At 33.3% G+C, this 18,834-nt stretch overlaps 3 protein-coding genes across 3 annotated transcripts; 1 reads left to right on the top strand and 2 right to left on the bottom strand.

Moving 5' to 3' along the window:
• Nucleotides 1-454: 454 nt before the first annotated feature.
• LOC149904053 (uncharacterized) lies at nt 455-1,173 on the bottom strand. The gene is made up of 2 exons (XM_090108323.1): nt 1,070-1,173; nt 455-841 (listed from the first exon to the last, which is right to left on the bottom strand). Exons 1-2 carry the CDS (start codon nt 1,085-1,087, stop codon nt 551-553), a joined length of 309 nt encoding a protein of 102 aa, XP_089964449.1. The 5' UTR covers nt 1,088-1,173; the 3' UTR covers nt 455-550.
• A 661-nt stretch (nt 1,174-1,834) lies between these two features.
• Nucleotides 1,835-2,464, top strand: LOC149904052 (uncharacterized). The gene is made up of 2 exons (XM_090108322.1): nt 1,835-1,890; nt 1,974-2,464. The coding sequence occupies exons 1-2, from the start codon at nt 1,873-1,875 to the stop codon at nt 2,370-2,372; spliced, it is 417 nt and encodes a 138-aa protein (XP_089964448.1). The 5' UTR covers nt 1,835-1,872; the 3' UTR covers nt 2,373-2,464.
• Nucleotides 2,465-4,266: 1,802 nt separating this feature from the next.
• Nucleotides 4,267-5,177, bottom strand: LOC149904051 (uncharacterized). The gene is made up of 2 exons (XM_090108317.1): nt 5,127-5,177; nt 4,267-4,978 (listed from the first exon to the last, which is right to left on the bottom strand). Exons 1-2 carry the CDS (start codon nt 5,142-5,144, stop codon nt 4,382-4,384), a joined length of 615 nt encoding a protein of 204 aa, XP_089964443.1. The 5' UTR covers nt 5,145-5,177; the 3' UTR covers nt 4,267-4,381.
• Nucleotides 5,178-18,834: the final 13,657 nt, after the last annotated feature.

Genomic DNA, 18,834 nt, shown 5'->3' with positions numbered 1-18,834 from the left:
AATATATAATAACGCACAATGACGTTGATTACCGATTTACTTACAAATCCAGTTGTTTCTTATCTTAAATAGGATTTAGAAATATTGAACTAGCAGTGCATTTCGGCTTCGCCTGTGGTACACTGTCGAATCTTACTAACTTACCAACCTTCCTGGGCTCATGCAGAACAGTTTGCTTATGATGATCACATGATGAAATGCATAGTAAACGATTCACAAATACGATACGACAAAAATAAACTTTAATATATTTGCCAGTGAATACGATTAGCTGTTTTAATATTTTTGAGACAACATTTTTATTGGTATCTACTGTAAAAATAATACATTCACTTAGTTATGCGTCCTTTTCGTGAATTGGTATTCGTATTATTGTGTGTCTGTTTAGTCTGTCTTTGTTATAATTAAGAATATCTATCATCATACCAATTTTAAGGATAATAAAAATACGAAATTCAATTTTTATATACAATATATATTTCAAAATATTTTAATTTATATACATTATATTATTGAGCAAGTCACTAGGCAATGAAGACGCCAAATTCGTTTATAAGTAGTATGGAGAAGCGATGTATCTAGCGAAGGGGGAAGGGGCAGCTACGACGGGAGATGCAGCAGCGACCACGGGAGCGGGAGCAGCTACGTATGGAGATGCGGCCACTAGAGGTGCGTTGGCGTACACAGGTGCGGCCACCGCGTGGTTGATGCTGTGAGCGGAGTACGAGCTGGCGTAAGGCGCTACTGCATACGCTGCGGCAGCCGGGGCCACGAGTGCAGCAGGGGCGGCGGCCAGAGGCAGAACTCCAGCGTTGGCGACGGCGACGGCGGCGAGGACAACCTGTGTAATCGAAAGTATCATTATTAAACTGTTTTAAACATCTTAAGTGGCTTGAATTTTAATATTTTAGAAAAACCTTTATTTTGACTTTAATGGTATCTATTATTGACACTTTTAAAACTCTTTAAAATGATTAATTTAACTTTAAATTGTCAATATTTTTATGACACTTTAAAAAACTTTTAAACTATTTTTCTATAAATTCTTCTGTTAGAATATAAAACTCACAAAGAATTTGGCGATCATTTTGCTTATAGTTGTGACTGCTCACAAGTGAGATGTACGTTGAAGTATTCGATGTACTGTGTCGTCTTCAGGAGTGCACAACAATATATACTGTATGTCCATTTCATTGAGCAATAACACGGATAAGGAATACATTTGATTCTATTACACGGCCACAGCAATCCGCTGGCACTGTAGGTTTGACCCAGACGAGCAATGCATTTTAATTTGAAGTCAGTCCGCGTCAATTTCACTGCGTGTTATATAATTGCCAAAAGAAACGGACGCAAGGGAATATGAAATACGAGTTTGTTTATTTATGTGTTTTGCATTTAAATTACATATAATATAGTTTATCATGTATATATAGAAATATGGTGAGGTTTCTAAGTACGGACGGTTGACTTATATTTTCATATCAACGTGAACAAAATCTTTCAAAAGCAAAGTTTAGGTATATGAAAATGAAACCAACTGAATATATTTTTTTTATAGAACTAAGATAATATCATTGTACATTTAAAACATGATAAATATCTAAGAAAACATATTTACATATGATTATATTTTCAACACTGACCTCATTCTTTCAAGAATTGCAAAATTTCACGACGCTATTTCCCAATTTGCTCCATTTCTCCAAGTGTGCTTTGAGAATTCCAATTGAATAGCAGCAATGCGTCAAATGTTTTTTTAATACGTACGTAATCTGAATCACAATAAACAACATATAAAAGGCTTTACTTTTTCTTGTCAGCCACACATCACATTCTTTTCTGGTTAAGGAAGGTTCTTCTGCAAACAAAATGCTTTCTTTCAAATCTGTAAGCATACCATTTATATAGAAAATAATTAATTAATAATCGTCTATTATAACATTATATTAACATGTATTTTTATATTGCAGATCGTACTCGTCGCTGTGGCGTTCCTCTCCACTGAAGCAAGCGTGGTTCCTGCTCCATTAGTTGCTCCTGCGCATGTGGGTTACGCTCACGCTGTGCCACAGAATGTTCCTCCATACGCTTCTCAAATTAACATCGAGAGTCGGGCAATCAACGGCCTGGTGCCTGCGGGTGTTGCTGCCCCATTCGCTGCACCAGCTGCCTACGCCGCACCAGCACATTACGCCGCGCCTTACGCATCATACGTTGCAGGACCCGCTCCTCTATACTCATCTTATGCCGCTCCTTATGCCCTACCCGGTCCCTTTGCCCCAGCTGCATATGCTGCTTCTTATCCTTATGCTGGAGCTGCCCCATTAGTCCGATCCCCCTACGGTTTCGCCCCAGCGTTCGTACGATAGTTTGTAAGAAAACACCTTGAACCTTCCTAAAGACTTATCATTAGTTTAAGACTTTTGTACCTTATGAAATTAAATAAATAATTTTTGTAATATATTTTCTTTCATTTGAACTTCGAACATTTCCTTTTTTTATTATCTATTTTACTCATATTATATTATTTGTAAAACAAAAACAGTGATAAGTTTTGTAACTTTTATTTTTTTATTTGAAGTTATGCACATTGGTGTTAAATCAGAACTTTATCGTGATGATAATTGATATGGATTCACCTTAATGATCTGTGTTACAATGTTAACAAAGCAAAGTCATACAACAAGTATCTAACTATCATATTTCCGAAGGACTTTTGACACATTTTACGTATAAACTGTGTCTAATTGTTTCTATTTGGATACAAAATACAAATATAGTGTTACTGAATCATCAAGTTAGTATTGTAAGAAGACGTATGTAGTGAGGATGTTTTTTTTGGAAAAATCATATCACAATATTCTAAAAAGTAAATGTATTTACTAATATGTACAATGAAATGCAATGAGGTGATAGAGAATGATATAGTGAGAATAAAAAAAATTCTAAAGGTAATGAAAACGCAATAAAATATAAACTAACTGCATTTGTGATGGAAATAATAAAGAGATGATAATATAACGAGAATATTTCTAATAATAATGTACCTACGCGAAAATTTTGAATGTAATAGATGATTGCTGCACGTCTTCGTGCATTCCTTTTTAGTACATTTCAGTTTCAACCCAGTAAACCTAAAGAATTAACTAGAGGTAATCGGCTAATCGACATCTTAAATATATTTCGAGGGAGATTCACTGGTATTGATAAATTTCATGCTTCTTTTAAAGAAACAATTGCGATTGCATAGATTACTGTTCCAGATTCCTATAGTTAACACTAAGCTACTTAGTTAATATTATGATATGTTAAAACTGCATGTACTCTGTTAAAACTTCAAATAAAAATGTTTACCTTCGTTACTCCGTAATAATTTTGCTTTTTGGTAGAAAATTAATCGGTTAATATCTTTCGGAGCTTATTCAAAACAAACAAGAAAACCTACGAAAGGTTTTCTTTATAGAGATTATTACAATAATTATATAATATGTACTAATAATTTAATAAGATTAAAGATAGATATAATAATAAGGTGTTATGTAGTAACTATTTAGTATTTAGTAATCTATGGTATTATGAAAAGTGTAGAGTCGTTGCAAATAAATGTTTGCAATATACCTATTTATTTTATTTTTCAGTATGCTTAAAACAATTTATTCAAACTTGCTTATGAACATAATAATTCAAACATTATAACACCATAAAATTAAAATTTCAATGTTATTCAGGTTTGGAAAGATTTTTACTTGTACATGCTCGTATTATCACTTGTACTATTAAATAAAGCTTGTTTGTTTATCTATCGATTTAATCAAATTTAGAAGCTTAATTGGAGTTCGTACTCAATGCCCATAAATTATTATTTATCAATTGTACAGAATTAACGTGTAGCGAAACGAAATAATAATAGTTTAAAAAAACTAAAAAAACACGCTTTTAGTTCGGTTTTCTATAAAAAGCGTGTTTTTTATTTTTTTTTAACTATTATTCATTTTATCAAATTAGTGTATTGTCATCGGTCCTCAATAAATCTACAAAGTTTGAACGAAATCTTGCCGTTTAAAGTGGGTCAAAATCGCGCCCAAAGAAGTCGGTTACAAATATACAGGTGAAGCTAATTTATAGCGTGTAATAAAAACTTATTCGCATGTTCAATTCAAATTCGTTTATGTTTAATCTCATAAATATTCATGAATCAAAACATAGTTCAATTAATATCATGATTCAACATTATTTTAAAATGTTACTTAAAAAACACACACATTTTATATTTATATTTATTTACAATTGTATAAAAACAGCCTCAGTATAAAAATAGCTTTAACAACCACGACACAAAATACAATAACAATATTAAAAACTACGTTCTACAATTAATTTACTTCCACGCGAATTGTTTCACCACAGGAGCGGGTAACACCGGTGGACCGAAGGCATATGGGAAAGCTTTCGTAACTGCTAACGGCGCGGGAGCAAAAACAGGAGCAGGCGCTAAAACTGGTCTAGCTATGGGAGAGAATGGCGCAACTGGCAAAGCCGCACGGGCAAATACAGGTGCAGCTGGTACGGGCACAGGCGCGTATCTTGGATATGCAGGCGCAAAAACAGGAGCCGGTGCAGGTAACGCGGGGTACGCGGGAGCAACTGCTGGCGCTGGAAATACTGGCGCGGGTACTGGTGCTGGCAGGAATGGAGCAGGTGCCACTGCTGGTACGGGAGCTGAGAATACAGGAGCTGGGTAAACGCGAGCTGGCAATGGTGGTGGTAATATAGGAGCAGCAGCTAATGAAGACGCAACAGCAGGGAAGCCTGGAGATACGGCATGAATTGACCGTACGGGTGATGGGAAATTGTAGAACGGAGCATATCGCACAATTGGAAACGACTTTACTGCTGCTAAGTGTGCGTGTGGTAGAGGCACGTGACCAAACCCGCTAGCGTGGCAGCTAGCTATGATGGTGGCCAAAGACAGGACCTGTAACAAGTAATTATTGCGTTTAATTCAGTTTGTAAATGCAATGTTGTTTAAATTCTTGTAGTTATCAATACCCATGTTTATTATATCAATAGAATAGTTGATTTATATCGACCAATAAATGAATATTCTCTAATATTGAACTTACTAGTTTCGTGATAGACATGGTTTGGGAGTACCACGACTTGATTAGTGGAGTTGTTACGTGGAAGTATAACAATGCATGTGGCAGTAGTGGTTATATAGTTACAACTGTTGCAAGCATTGTTTCTATATCCGTCGCTAAGGGTTTCACTTTTCATCGATGGGACATGCGCATGCTCAATTAGGCGCTAACGCGGACATCATCGGTTACCGAATATGTCACGCACTTGACCATTATCGGGGTCCTTGCATAACGTAATCCAATTTGTAGGTTATAAGTTTGACATAATTCACATACAATTTATTTAAAAAAATATAAGTACTTAGCTACTTAAAAAAATATAAGCGTCCAAAGTATGATATCGATTGCGGATAAGTGAGACAAGTGCAAATTGGTTAATTAGATACGTTTTTCCTTCTAATAGCTTTTTTTGTACCCATATTTAAATATATTTATTAATTATGTTTATTTCATACAATAACGGCTAAATAACTTATTTTATAATGAGCTAGGTATTTTAATTTAGTCAGATAGTTCTAATAATATAAAATAACACCTACAATATATTACCTATTACGTCATCGCCGTCCATATAATATGCTGAAAATAACAATAGCTTAGTTACTTGTTTATTTTCGTCTGTTCGAATATTATACACGTTTAAATTCCTTTGTAATGCCCTTTTGTTAAAAGATGTGGGGTTTCGGGGTAGAACTACCTCTATTGAAGATTGAACCGAATTTCCCAAGGTCAGCACAAATAATACGAGAAACAAATATGGTATAAGTTTGCATTTGCTATTTATAGTCTATTTTATTTATGCCTAGAAACTGTATATGGGTTCGAAAACACTTATAAATTTAGCATTCAACATTATTATCATACTTAGTTATAATTTTATTAAAAATGATTCTATACTACTTACATATACAATAAATATACCTAGGTAGGTATTAATAATTTACATTACACTATAATTACACGAAGAAACTAATTGCTTTTAAGAAATGCTTTCTTCCAACACGCTTAATTAAGTGTGACGTACGAGATGTTATTGTGGAACTTTAATAAGATTTTAGCTAATCTTAGATTTTCTACGATTCCTACAATATATTCGATATCATAAATAACACGTGTTTCACTAATTAGGTTATTCAGTTAAAGCTCTTGGGATTTGATACCCCAAATCTGATGAAAGAATTCCCTACGGTAATAACAATCGCTTTATAACAAATGAAACTATTTCCCTGTAGATCGTTTAATATGCGATAATATGAAAATAATATTGTAAAAGCTTAAAAATAAGAAACAATTGAAAAATGCATTAAGCTAATTAACATTAACGTTTTATCATTTAAATTTATTTCTTCGTTTCTTTAGAAGTTTAAAAGCCAGAACACGTGTTTACTCATATTTAATAGGTACAAAACATACTTATAAAGTATCAAATATATTAAATAAAATATTCGTATTTCGCATTAAACGTATTCCGAATTTCGTAACCATTTTTCCTCGTGAGTTCGTCGAATTAGATAATTTCTTTTTAATTATCTAATATAAAAATTTTCTTGAAATGAGGCCACCTAATAATCCTTAGTTTAGTACCTACCCATGGTTAAAAAGACCTTTCTAAGGCAAAAACAATTAATCGAACCTAATCTGTATGCTATAACAACTCAATATGACGTCACTATGAAATAGAAGTTATTTGTATGATTTGTATCGCATGTACCTACAATGTACATCATACTTCTCGTATTTGTAGGTAAGGTATATACCAATATGTTTTTATCTACGTCCAATTAATTGTGGTACATATAAACACTTACATTTTGTTAATATGCACATTTCACATCGTACATATTGTATAAGCATTTAGCATGGTAAATCGAGAGAGCAGAGAGAAATTCCGAATTTCGTAACCATTCGAGTCTTAACAAAGGACAAATTGAATCATTATTCCTTTACAACATTTTCAGCTGCGTATTTATTTTTTCAAATCACAAGGTGTAGCTCGTTACGTCTGAAAGTTTTAACGTGACCATTCTCGGGACGCGTCACGGGTCGGGCGCGCGGTATCGTGATAATAAGAAACGTGATCACAAATGTTGTCCTTATAGATAGTTTCTTCGATATTGCATTTACTTTTACATTGCTTGAATGTTTTGTATTGTATGTTTAAGTTTATTGACCCCCGGAAAGTGTCGCATTTTGTAATGTGGTTAATAGGTTGTGTCGTGTAAAAATTAACTATTTTGTTGTATATTATTTAATATTTTCATACTCTATTATTTTTTTGTATTTAATATCTTACATATTATCATATTATAATATTTTACAGGTACTTTAAATTTAAATATAACATTAAACCATGTGCTTGTGCATGTATTTGTGTTTATGTTGAAATTATCAACGGATAACAAAATAAAACTTCAAATTATTAGTACAGTCCATTTATTTTAGGAAGGTCTTCATTTAAGGGCGATCAGGGGAGCAGAAGGCGCGTACGCGTACGAAAGTGGAGCGGAATAGTATTGAGCGGCCGGAGCCAGATATCTAGCGGAGTAGTACGCTGGAGCAGCTACAAGAGGTGCGGCCACGGGGGCAGATACTACCCCATTGTAGTTCCTTGCGATGTACTGTGAGCTGGAGGCAGTGACGATAGGTGCCGGTGCCGCAACCAACGGAGCGGCGACATAGGGAGCTGGGGCTACTAGCGCCGCTGGAACGCCTGGCTTAGCGGCAGCTAAGGCGAGAGCAGCGAGGAAGAAGACCTGCAATGGAAGATGATTGAATAAGAATAGATTTAAGTATAAAAAGCTATGTGAGAAAAAGTTGACTGTAGTCTGTAACGGTGCTAATATTAGTTTAAATTTCAAATAATTTTATTCAGAAGCAAATGTTATAGGAAATTTATCCGAATTCCTGATTCTTATCGATATTATTTGCAAGTAATAGCTAGGATATACTTTTTTAAAACAAGCTTTATAATCACAATTTCTCCGTACCTTTCCGATCATTTTGATTAATTTGTTGTGTTGTTGGAAGTACCAAGTGGTATGTACTATTTGAGGACAATAGCCAGCTTTTATACAAATAAAATAAGATTCACCTTGTACGTTTCGTCACGAGTATTGCACGGGTAACTAAGACGCTGGGCACGCATTGAGGACGGACGCCTGACGTACGACCATTGCGACGAATTAACTGGACCAATAACGTAACTTACGAATTTCGTCAGTGTCGTGCATTTAAAAACGTTATTATTGGCAATATAATCACCAATAATGAAAAAAAATATTTATAATATAACAAATAGAAATATCCGAAGCGTCACGTCATGGTATCAATTAATTTGAATGCCTTATTTTTATGTTGTACTATGAATTTTAATTAAATAAATATATGAAATGTATTCTTACTCTTTCACTATTTAAATCAAAGGTGTAAGGAACTAAATAATAGGTATCTAATTAACATTCAATTTTAAGTCAAACAAACATTACATTCCAAAAGTAGAGACTTAACAAAATTTTACTTCTTGACAAAAGTTATTTATTGTCTACGTGTTTAAACTTTGTACCTATGGACAAAACATTTGAAGTTATTTGGAGACTTTTCAAGTTCAAGCGGTTATATTAAGCGAATATTTACATTTCCATCTTCATTCTTACACAAAACTAAAAAGTTATACTACGTATTCTTCTGCCACAGTAATCTGTTACTGTGTATTTAATAATAAACAAAAAAATAAAGATATTTTAAATCACTGGTTACATTGCTACATATTTAAATTACTGTTCCTTGGTTTGCTTTTTACTGACAAGTTTATGGTACTCGGTAAAGATTAACTATCTGAAGTGACATGAGAATTTTTAAAGTCTTTATACAAAGTTGTTTTTAAATTAAGACATAGATACCAAAAAATAACGATTAAAATATACATCCTCTTTACAATAACGTACCTAGTAAAACATATAAAAAAACTTTCGCAAAAATTAAAATCACTCATTATATTTACGGTATAGCGACTACATTTAAGAGGGGTTTGTATAGCAACACTCGGGACTGTCACTAGGATTCATTTATCGCTATCAAATACCCGATCATGCGTACCACTGTTTATCGAAGTGAGCATTAACGAACACGAAATCGTGCAATCATTTTACCAACTCCTAAAATACAGAGGGTTTATTTTACATAGTAACATTATTTTACAAGCTGCTCCGATAGACGTTGTTCTGACGTATGACCCATTTCACGTTTTTCTTCTCCATAAGTACCTTCCATGTGCGTTAATTGGTCGAGCAGTTTTCGAGTTTTATGTTTAGCAACATATTTCAACATATAGCGATTCATTTTTACTATTATAGATAATATTAATAATAAATAAATAATGTTTGATAATAAATAAAAAATAATTCCCAATCTCCCATAAATATCTTGAAAAAAAAGATGTATGCTAACCCGGTATATATAGCTTCGAAGCCTGGATGTAAGATGAAAATTTATGAAATATTGTCTGCTTTATAATGCTTTAAAACTTTTTTTAGTGGGAAACATATAAAATGGACATACCTTCTGTGAAAAGAGCAACTGTAGAAGAAGCTTTCGGACCCGGAGCCAAATATATTATATGATATTAATGGTTTAAAAGACCTTCTAAGATAAGTCTAGTACAATAAATAATTAATAAAGCTTGAGTTTTAAAAGGAATCTCATGAATAATGTAATTATCTACAATGTACAGATTTTGTGATTTTTACAATTTTTCAAGACTACAATCTAGTTTATCATGATTTGGAGATTTGTTATATCATAATAATAATTATTATATATTTATTCATTATAGCATATCATTTAATAACTATACATATGTACACAAAATGTACGTGGATACGTGTTGTTATTGTCATTTTGCTCTCATCAATTGTAAGAAGCAATTGAATATTATTTTATTAAAGGAAATGACGAATGAAGTGGGTGTTGTTCCTTATAATTAGGGTTTTGTCAATTTTTCGCGTATTTTGAGGGATAATCATAATCTCTCCATTGCTATTTGCTTGTAAAGCCCGGTGATTTTTATGTTTTAAAAGTATTCCTATATCTCCCTAATACGCCTATCTTGTGATAGTTCAATTCCGTTTATAGCAATTTAATATTATTTCAATAAATATATCAAGAATATTATTTAAATATTATAATCATATACAAATAACTTATTGGTGACATATAGTTGAAATATAAACACGTACAAGCATAATATAAATGCAGTCAGAGTCCTGCCATACAACAATATGATAATTATTATGACTATCCGTTATGTGACCACTTTTACTTTTCTTATACTGTGCTATCAACGCTATGTTTATTTTTGCAGGAGTCTATAGTTTCGTCTAGTCTTTATGGATTTGCTTATGTATTTTCTTATGTTTGGTTTAAAATATTAGAGTATTTTATTATGTCTAAACCTCAATTATTCAGTTATTAAGCTATTAATAATAATTTTAATTTAATCGCATCAAAACCCGTTGCGTAGTTTTAAAGTAAGCATACCGACACAGACGGCCGATAGCGACTGTGTTTTATTCTATGTGGTTCCTATGTAGTCATTAGAACTCATAAACCCAGATGGTTGCAAATAATATAAAAATAAAAAAATATACAATAGTGTAAAAAATCAACATCATTTTCATTTTTCATATATAGTTAAGTAAATGTATATTGTATATGGTGCTTGCACATACAAGCAATACAGAGAGCCATTAGGCTTGGAAAATAAAAAAATGTAATAAAAAAGTATAAATAGTGTATTTACAGTTGAATTAAACTAAGCTGTGAACTTTAACGAGTGATATTTTTGTAAACATTTTTCTAATAACTTTTCGATTCATTTTATAATCTTGGTGGTTTATTCAGTGGCCTGTTGACGGGTCTAAATGTTGTTGGCTCTATATCTCGAGAGTTCGACCGCTGGTTTTGCATTATCCTTCGCGGCGCATTTCTCGCCCTCTGCGGCGCTCTGTATGCAACAAGCGCTCCAGGAACCCTTATTGTGCGCACTCTCAAGGGAGCAGAAACAGGCCTTATAATTATTCTAGTCTTTGGTATAAAAGTATGCACGTGAGGTACAGCTTTCAACGCTAAACTGTGATGGTGGTGATGATGTTGATGATGGTGATGATGGTGAAGGCCAAGTGGAGGTGGAGCAATATATGTAAGAGGAACTGGAACAACTTCCACTGTGGTCTTCAATTTTTGGGGTCTCTGCGCCGGTTGTGGAACTTGCTGGGGTAAAGGAGGGGCAAGGTATTGTCTGAAGTTCACATTTTCATTTGAAGGTAACGCTTGAACGAAACTATTGTCGATGTTCGATGGGACAGCTGTAGTCGCCTCTTGTTCTCTTTGCGTCGTAGCTGTCTTGGTCGATGGACGTTGGGTTGTCGATTCCCTGTTAGGATTATCTGTAGGGAAATTATCAGCTGGTGGAATAAATCCAAAGGCTGGCAGACCGAACGGATACGGTGGTAACAGGATCGTTGCTACTGGTGCAGCGGCATGTGCGGTGGCAACAGCGATAGCCACATTTGGGTTAACTGGCTCCTGTTGTGGAGGGCTTGTAGGTGCTGCGGGTAATACAGTTGTTCTAGTAGCTTCAACAATGACAGGGGGCTGTGGTGCAACTGGGAAAACTGGTGCCACTGGCGCAGGCTCTAATACAGGTGGAACTGCTACCAAACGGTTGAATGTTCTTTGGAAATACTGTGAGCTTGCAGCAGTAACTACTGGAGCAGCTCCCAGTGTGGCCACCGGCTGTTGTTCGTGAATTCCTGAACTATGAACAAGGCCGCATGCTAGCGAGAACAGTAAGACCTGGAAATAATGAAAAATATAATTATTTGATGTTTTAACACTAGTAATGGTCTAAAATGCTTTATTTATTAATTCATTACCTTGATTTCAAACATTATTATGACGTTCCCTCGCGAGACCGCTTTATAATATGAAATGCGGTCGATAGAAAATGGAACCCTGTCTTTTATATAGGTGTTACAAATTTTGCATTGTGGTGTGGCAACGTAGTCCGTGTAGCAGAATACCTAATGGTTCAATGGATAAGGACATGAACCTTGATGGCTACAAAAATCGTATTGAAATTACGACGTAAGAATAATAATAACTAGACATAGCCCGCTGGGAAAGTACCCCGATGTAAGTGGCCAATATAGAGGTATTATTTAATAATAATAATCATTTATTTGCAGACACATGAAGTCCATAGTAAATAAATTTAGGTACATATGAATCAAAAATTATCATTTAACAAAATCAAAAATAATTACTCAAAAATACATGCATATTAATTATAATAAGCATTATATGGAAAGAAGGAAACGTCACCAGTCAGGAACCTTCTTATATTGTTCAAAAAGTTTTTAATCACATGGAAATTGAAACGTATGTCTAATTTTACCATATTTCAGCAGAATATTCCAGATAAGTATCTATCTTAACTCACCCATTGCGAGAATTTGTAAACCCGTAAATGACTACAGTGAGTTGTTTGATATTTTCACAGCCCCCAACAAACTCCGCAAAATTTTTAATTCCCTTTCTAACGATTAGAATAGATAAGTGCATAAAATATTTTATAATTTTTTCATTGTTTAAGATACTTAGTAGTTAATTCATTAATTGTATACTATTAAACTTACTTTACGCATGCCGTGTTTACCCATAAGTGTTTTTTTACATTGATCATATAAAATTGTATTTTAACTTTGATGTTTTATTTGTGATGTAAAGAAACGTTGGTAAACCAAATAAATAAAATAAAATAAAAAAATATCTAGTAAAGAAATTCTCTTCAGATACATTTAAATATATTATTAGAGTTTTAGAAAATTGCTTTTGAATCGTTGAAAAATTAATTGGTACATTATAATAAAGCATGTAGCTACTTGTCTACTTGTATAGTCGATATTTACGTGGTATATTTACTTTGTTAATTAAGCAGCGCCTGTCGCAAATACAAGATCAATATAAATCAATGTGTGATTGCTATAATTATTAAGAACTTCAGGCATAGATTTAATTTTGAAAAAAGTTAAATGTCCAAATTAGGTAATATTACTTATTGCACAGAACACTTATTACATACATAATATAAGATACCTAGATTTTTTTTAATTGATTGAAGTTGTTAAATATGAAACTAGTCACTTGCCTTGGATTGACTTAGAATAAAAAAAAATCTCTCTTTTACTTGGTTAAAATATAGATTTCTAATACAACAACATAATCCAACAGGCAAACAAGGAAATGTTTCCTTTATACATGATACAACTTATATTAGTGTGATACACGAAGTGGTGAGTAGCTTCACTGACAAACTGCAACAAAAAAAGAACAGAAATTTTTTACTCTAATATTATTTTGACGAAAGTACTAAACATTATTATTAATTTAAAGCCCTGTCAAATGAAAAATACATGTACTTCTTGAAACGTTTTAAGCCCATTCCATTTTCAGTAATATAATTTTTATTGCATATTCTATTTACCGTTTTTTTAGAATTAATTAAAAAAGCGCAAAAACACATTTCTCATCAACCAAAAGAACCAATCCACTTCCGAGCTAAGCAATTAATATAGACGACAAAACAATTTTTATGTTTCTATTAACCTAATTTAGTTCTGCCCAAACCCTTCACTCACTATTTTTTGTCATAATTTCGATGCTATATTTAGCTACAACGGAATATTTTCAGCCATTTAATTTTAAATGTGAGATTTAATTAAATATTGTAAAATTGATTTGCGTTTCGATAATATAATTGCCAATTAAGAGTTAGCACCTTTGATTATGTTCTTGTTGATCAAAGATTTACTAAGCAATGCTTTAACCTTTCGGTAGGCGTAATCGTTTCTGTTGTGGTAATTGTATAAGGCGTAGACGTAGAGGTTATAATATGACCCGTCCGATTAGGGCCCTTCTGGCCTCCTCCACTCAAGCGACAGCTCAAGCCGAGGTTCGTGGTCCCCGTCAAGGGGGGACGCCCTTGTGCATGTCGCTACCAGGGTGAACCTTCAGTTCACCCCCGCGTCCGCGTTAAAATGTAGAAGCACTTCTGGCTAACATTGAGAGACACCACAAAAAAAAAGGTTATATGTATAGCTGGTGTGTTGATAAAATTTTTGATGCCTCGGGTTGCTTGGAAGAAATTGCTTGAAGCTATAAAGCCGCCATTTGCATCCAAAGTCCTGTTTTTCATGTAAAATTTGTATTTTATGTTTTGTATGCAATAAAGATTATAAATAAATATCATCATAATGTTTTGAATGTTCTGCTAGAATATTCTGCGTATCTAAATATTTATGCGGCGTCCAAGTATTTACTATAATTAATTAGACTAGAATATATGTATTGTATGTGAGACATTATTTTTAGTGGATATTTAACACGCTTGTATTCGCTTCACCTGTATGGTTGTGCTTCTATGTTTGTATGACGGTTGCCATCTACTTTGGATGTTTTAACCCATTTAAAACGGACAGATTCAAACTTTGTTTTATCAAGGATCTGTTACAGTACAATTATTAATTACCTAGATGCCTTTCAGCGTGTTTTTTGTTTTTGTTTTTAATAAACTGAATTTATTTAATTGATTTAATTTGCATACGAATGTAAAATGTACAGTCGATTTAAAAAAAAAATATATTTTCTGTATGTAAACAATGTTTTCAGTTTCAAAATATTCACTATTGTTTTATTTTTAAGCTATATGCCCAATTTTACACAGTTCAAAGCTATAATTTTTTGTAGGGTTGTACTTTGAATAAAACATGATAAACTTGCAACATATTTAATAAGTATCACATCTTTGGTCCGGCAATTCTTAGTAGGCAACATAGGGAGCGGCATATGGAGCGTAGGCGTACGCGGCGGGGGCGGCCACGTACGGGGCGCTAACCACCGGAGCAGCGGGGGCTACATAAGCGGCAGGAGCGGCGACGTACGCGGCTAGACCGTTGTTGATGCGATGGTAGTACTGCGAGCTGGTAGCAGTCACCACAGGCGCTGGGGCGGCCACGAGAGGCGCGCTGACTAGAGATGGTTTGGCAGCCGCGATGGCTACGAGAGCGGAGATAAGGACGATCTGTGGAATTATTTGAGATTAGTTATAGTTATCAATTTTCAATGCAAAACCAAAATATGTAAAAGGTAATAGAGCAATACTTTATTTATTTATTTATGCACTTTAAAATAAACGTTTAATTCTATTGCACTATAAACAAATAATATTTGATTTAAACTCAAAAGGAATTGAAAAAGTACTTACAATTTTCATCATTTTGATTTGTTTAGTTAGCGATGGAACTGCAAGAAGAGCAATGATGCCAATTGTCTGTATTAGCGGACATTTTATACTGGCCGCGGTGGTGTATGTTGCGACATGAACCAAACGCGGCGACGTCTCTGACATTGACGACGCGTGCTTCGCATCCGACAGTCAATTTCACCATCCAGAGGATTCATCATTGGACTACTTTCCAATATCACTAAGCACCGAAATTTAAACGAGAAAAGCTTTTCGTTTTCGAATGAACAGTCTGTATGCTGTAAAAATGAAATATTTTTTCTAGTGCAACTTACGAGACATGTATCATAACATAAATTCATCTATGTTTTTACATTTTTACACCGTTATTTATCTATGTTTTTTTTCCTAATATCTAATTCTGTACCTAACCGAGTTCTTTTTTCTAAACTTCACTAAAAGTTACACATAAAACTGAAAGCTCGTAGCGCTCTCGTAGCAACTCAATCCCAGTAGGTAAATAAATCCCATATCAACGCAAATCAGTTTTTAAAATAATATTAATTTATTAATTAATTATTCATTTCAAATATAAACAGCATTTGCTTCTAATTTAAAGCTTGTTTAACTTTACAACTTAAATTAAGACGAAATGTGTCTAAATCTCTATCGCAACGTCGTAATATTATAAAAAGCTGATATTCTTATTTCTTAGTAATTCTTAATTCTAAAGAGGCTTTTTATAAATAAAGAAACCAAACTACTATTACATTCAATGTCCCGTCGAAAATGTTTTCGTAATATAAATGCGTATAATTATTGATTGAAATCAAATTAATAAACACACATAACTACTTGAAACCTAATCATTAGTATTAATTAAATGAAATATCCGTCTAATTAAGCATATTCGGGATTATTCTGTTGCATAACAGTATGACAATGGGCTTAATAACGTCTGTATTCGACAGTGTCATCACAACTAGCTTATGTAACCGTATTTATCCCTAATATAGTAATTAAAATCACCAAACGATTTAACTGTACCGAAATAAACGGATGCAAATACATATATGCAGTTATATTATTACCCTTTCAATGTTATTATGGTTGTTACACAATTCATTATTTTACCATAATATTTTATATGTTAGGTATACACTTATACATATATTCTATCCTAATCTTTACTTATATTATAAAGCTGAAGAGTTTGTTTGTTTGTTTGTTTGAACGCGCTAATCTCGGGAACTACTGGTCCGATTTGAAAACTTCTTTCGGTGTTAGATAGCCCATTTATCGAGGAAGGTTATAGGTTATATATCATCACGCGACACGCTACGACCAACAGGAGTGAAACAATGCGGGTGATATCTTATATAATATATATTATACTAGTAGTCCGCCCCGGCTTCGCCCGTGGTACATATTTCGCAATAAAAGGTAGCCTAGTATGTCCTTTCTCGGGTATCAAAATATCTCCACACCAAATTTCATGCAAATTGGTTCAGTAGTTTAGGCGTGATTGAGTAACAGACAGACAGACAGAGTTACTTTCGCATTTATAATATTAGTATGGATTCATTCGCGAATACGAGTAATGCTTAAGGTATATGGCAGTAATCTGCCATATACCTTGCAATGGCTTTAAGTCCAATCTTTACTTTTAAAATTATAGCCTGATATGATGATACTACACAACATTTTTCTCGTTGTTCTGTTTAAGAAACGTTAGATACAATAATAAGTTCTTATGTTTTTGTGTCACTTTGAGCGTTGCTTTAGGATAACCTAAATATAAAATGTGGCTACGCTAAAGCGTATTCTTTCGTACAATAATTTTGGATTTCTCATATAAAAACTCATTCTATATAGAATATCCGAATTCCATTAAGAAATGGTAATATTACCATTTCTTAATGGAATTCGGATAATAAAATGAGAAGATGTATCTTCACATTCTTTAAAGAATACAGTGCAATAGCAAATGTTTTATAATAAAGAAATCATATGAGGGTAAAAATAATAAAAACAACACGGCTTGCTGTCGAGGGTAAAGGCAAAAATGTTTCTATCTTGAGATTTCGATCGAAAATAACGCTGGCTGCTTGACACAAATATTACAAAAATAATATTTAATTGGTAGGTTGTTGTTTACGAATAAAATATATAGACTTGTTAAAACGATGTAATAATTATTATCCCACGCTTTTCTCGTTGAACTCTCCCAGGTTTAAAAGCGAGTATCTAATTTTAGTTTAGCTGTCTATATTAGAAAATTTCTTACCTCTTATTATTATAAAATACTAGATTTCCGCCCGCGGCTTCGCCCGCGTTTTCAATGGAAAACCCGCATAGTTCCCGTTCCCGTGGTATTTCCGGGATAAGACCTATCCTATGTGTTAATCCAAGTTACCCTCTATATGTGTGCTAAATTTCATTGTAATCGGTTCAGTAGTTTTTACGTGAAAGAGTAACAAACATCCATACATCCATACTTACAAACTTTCGCCTTTATAATAGTATTAAGATTAAGATTACAGTGTAGTTTCTCTCTTTATTCATATTAAGTAACCTAAAGGCAAATTTAACAGGCCGTATTTAATAAACCTCTTGCTGTTTAAACAGGCCGGCGTAAAATTTGAATTATGATTGAGGTTGTTACAAAAAGTGAATAAACCTCTATAATACTTATTTATAACACTTATAGAGGTTTATAAGTACCTTTTGTACATTGTTCCTATGTGCTGTATTCTTCTCTGTTATTTTATTTGGTGTGCAATAAAAAATTTATTATTAATACTTAAAACTTATTTTTAATCTGAAACTGTTATACATCGTAAAGTATGGTAAGTGCTAATGGTGTTTATAAAGATAATTTTCGAAGTTAGAAAATATTATTATCCATACTATAATATACTATAATAATATTATAAATGCAAAAGTAACTCTGTCTGTCTGTCTGTTACTCAATCACGCCTTAACTACTGAACCAATTTGCATGAAATTTGGTATAGAGATATTTTGATACCCGAGAAAGGACATAGGATAGGTTTTATCCTGGAAATACTACGGGAACGGGTTTTTCTTTGAAAACGCGGGCGAAGCCGCGGGCGGAAAGCTAGTACTACATAAAAGATGACACTTATGTCATGTTACATATTCGAGTCTATTGTCAGTACACTTTAGATAACAATTATGAAACCTTCCTAGAATTTGAAATTGCACGTTGAAAAATATACATGTTGTTATTTCTAAAAAATTATAAATGCTGGAAAGAATAATCCACTTATGAATAAAGCTACACAACACTTGGCTCGTGTACAATTCAATTTTTGAAATAAATAGCAAGTACTTAAGTCCACCCGACCTAAATAACATTCAAAGAAA

Source organism: Colias eurytheme, chromosome 12, assembly GCF_061535395.1.
Source record: "Colias eurytheme isolate Ceu_HAF_F1 chromosome 12, ilColEury1 Martin Lab GWU primary, whole genome shotgun sequence".
NCBI lineage: Eukaryota > Metazoa > Arthropoda > Insecta > Lepidoptera > Pieridae > Colias > Colias eurytheme.
The sequence above is the reverse complement of the archived record's forward strand: the minus strand, read 5'-3'. Positions and strand labels throughout refer to the sequence as shown.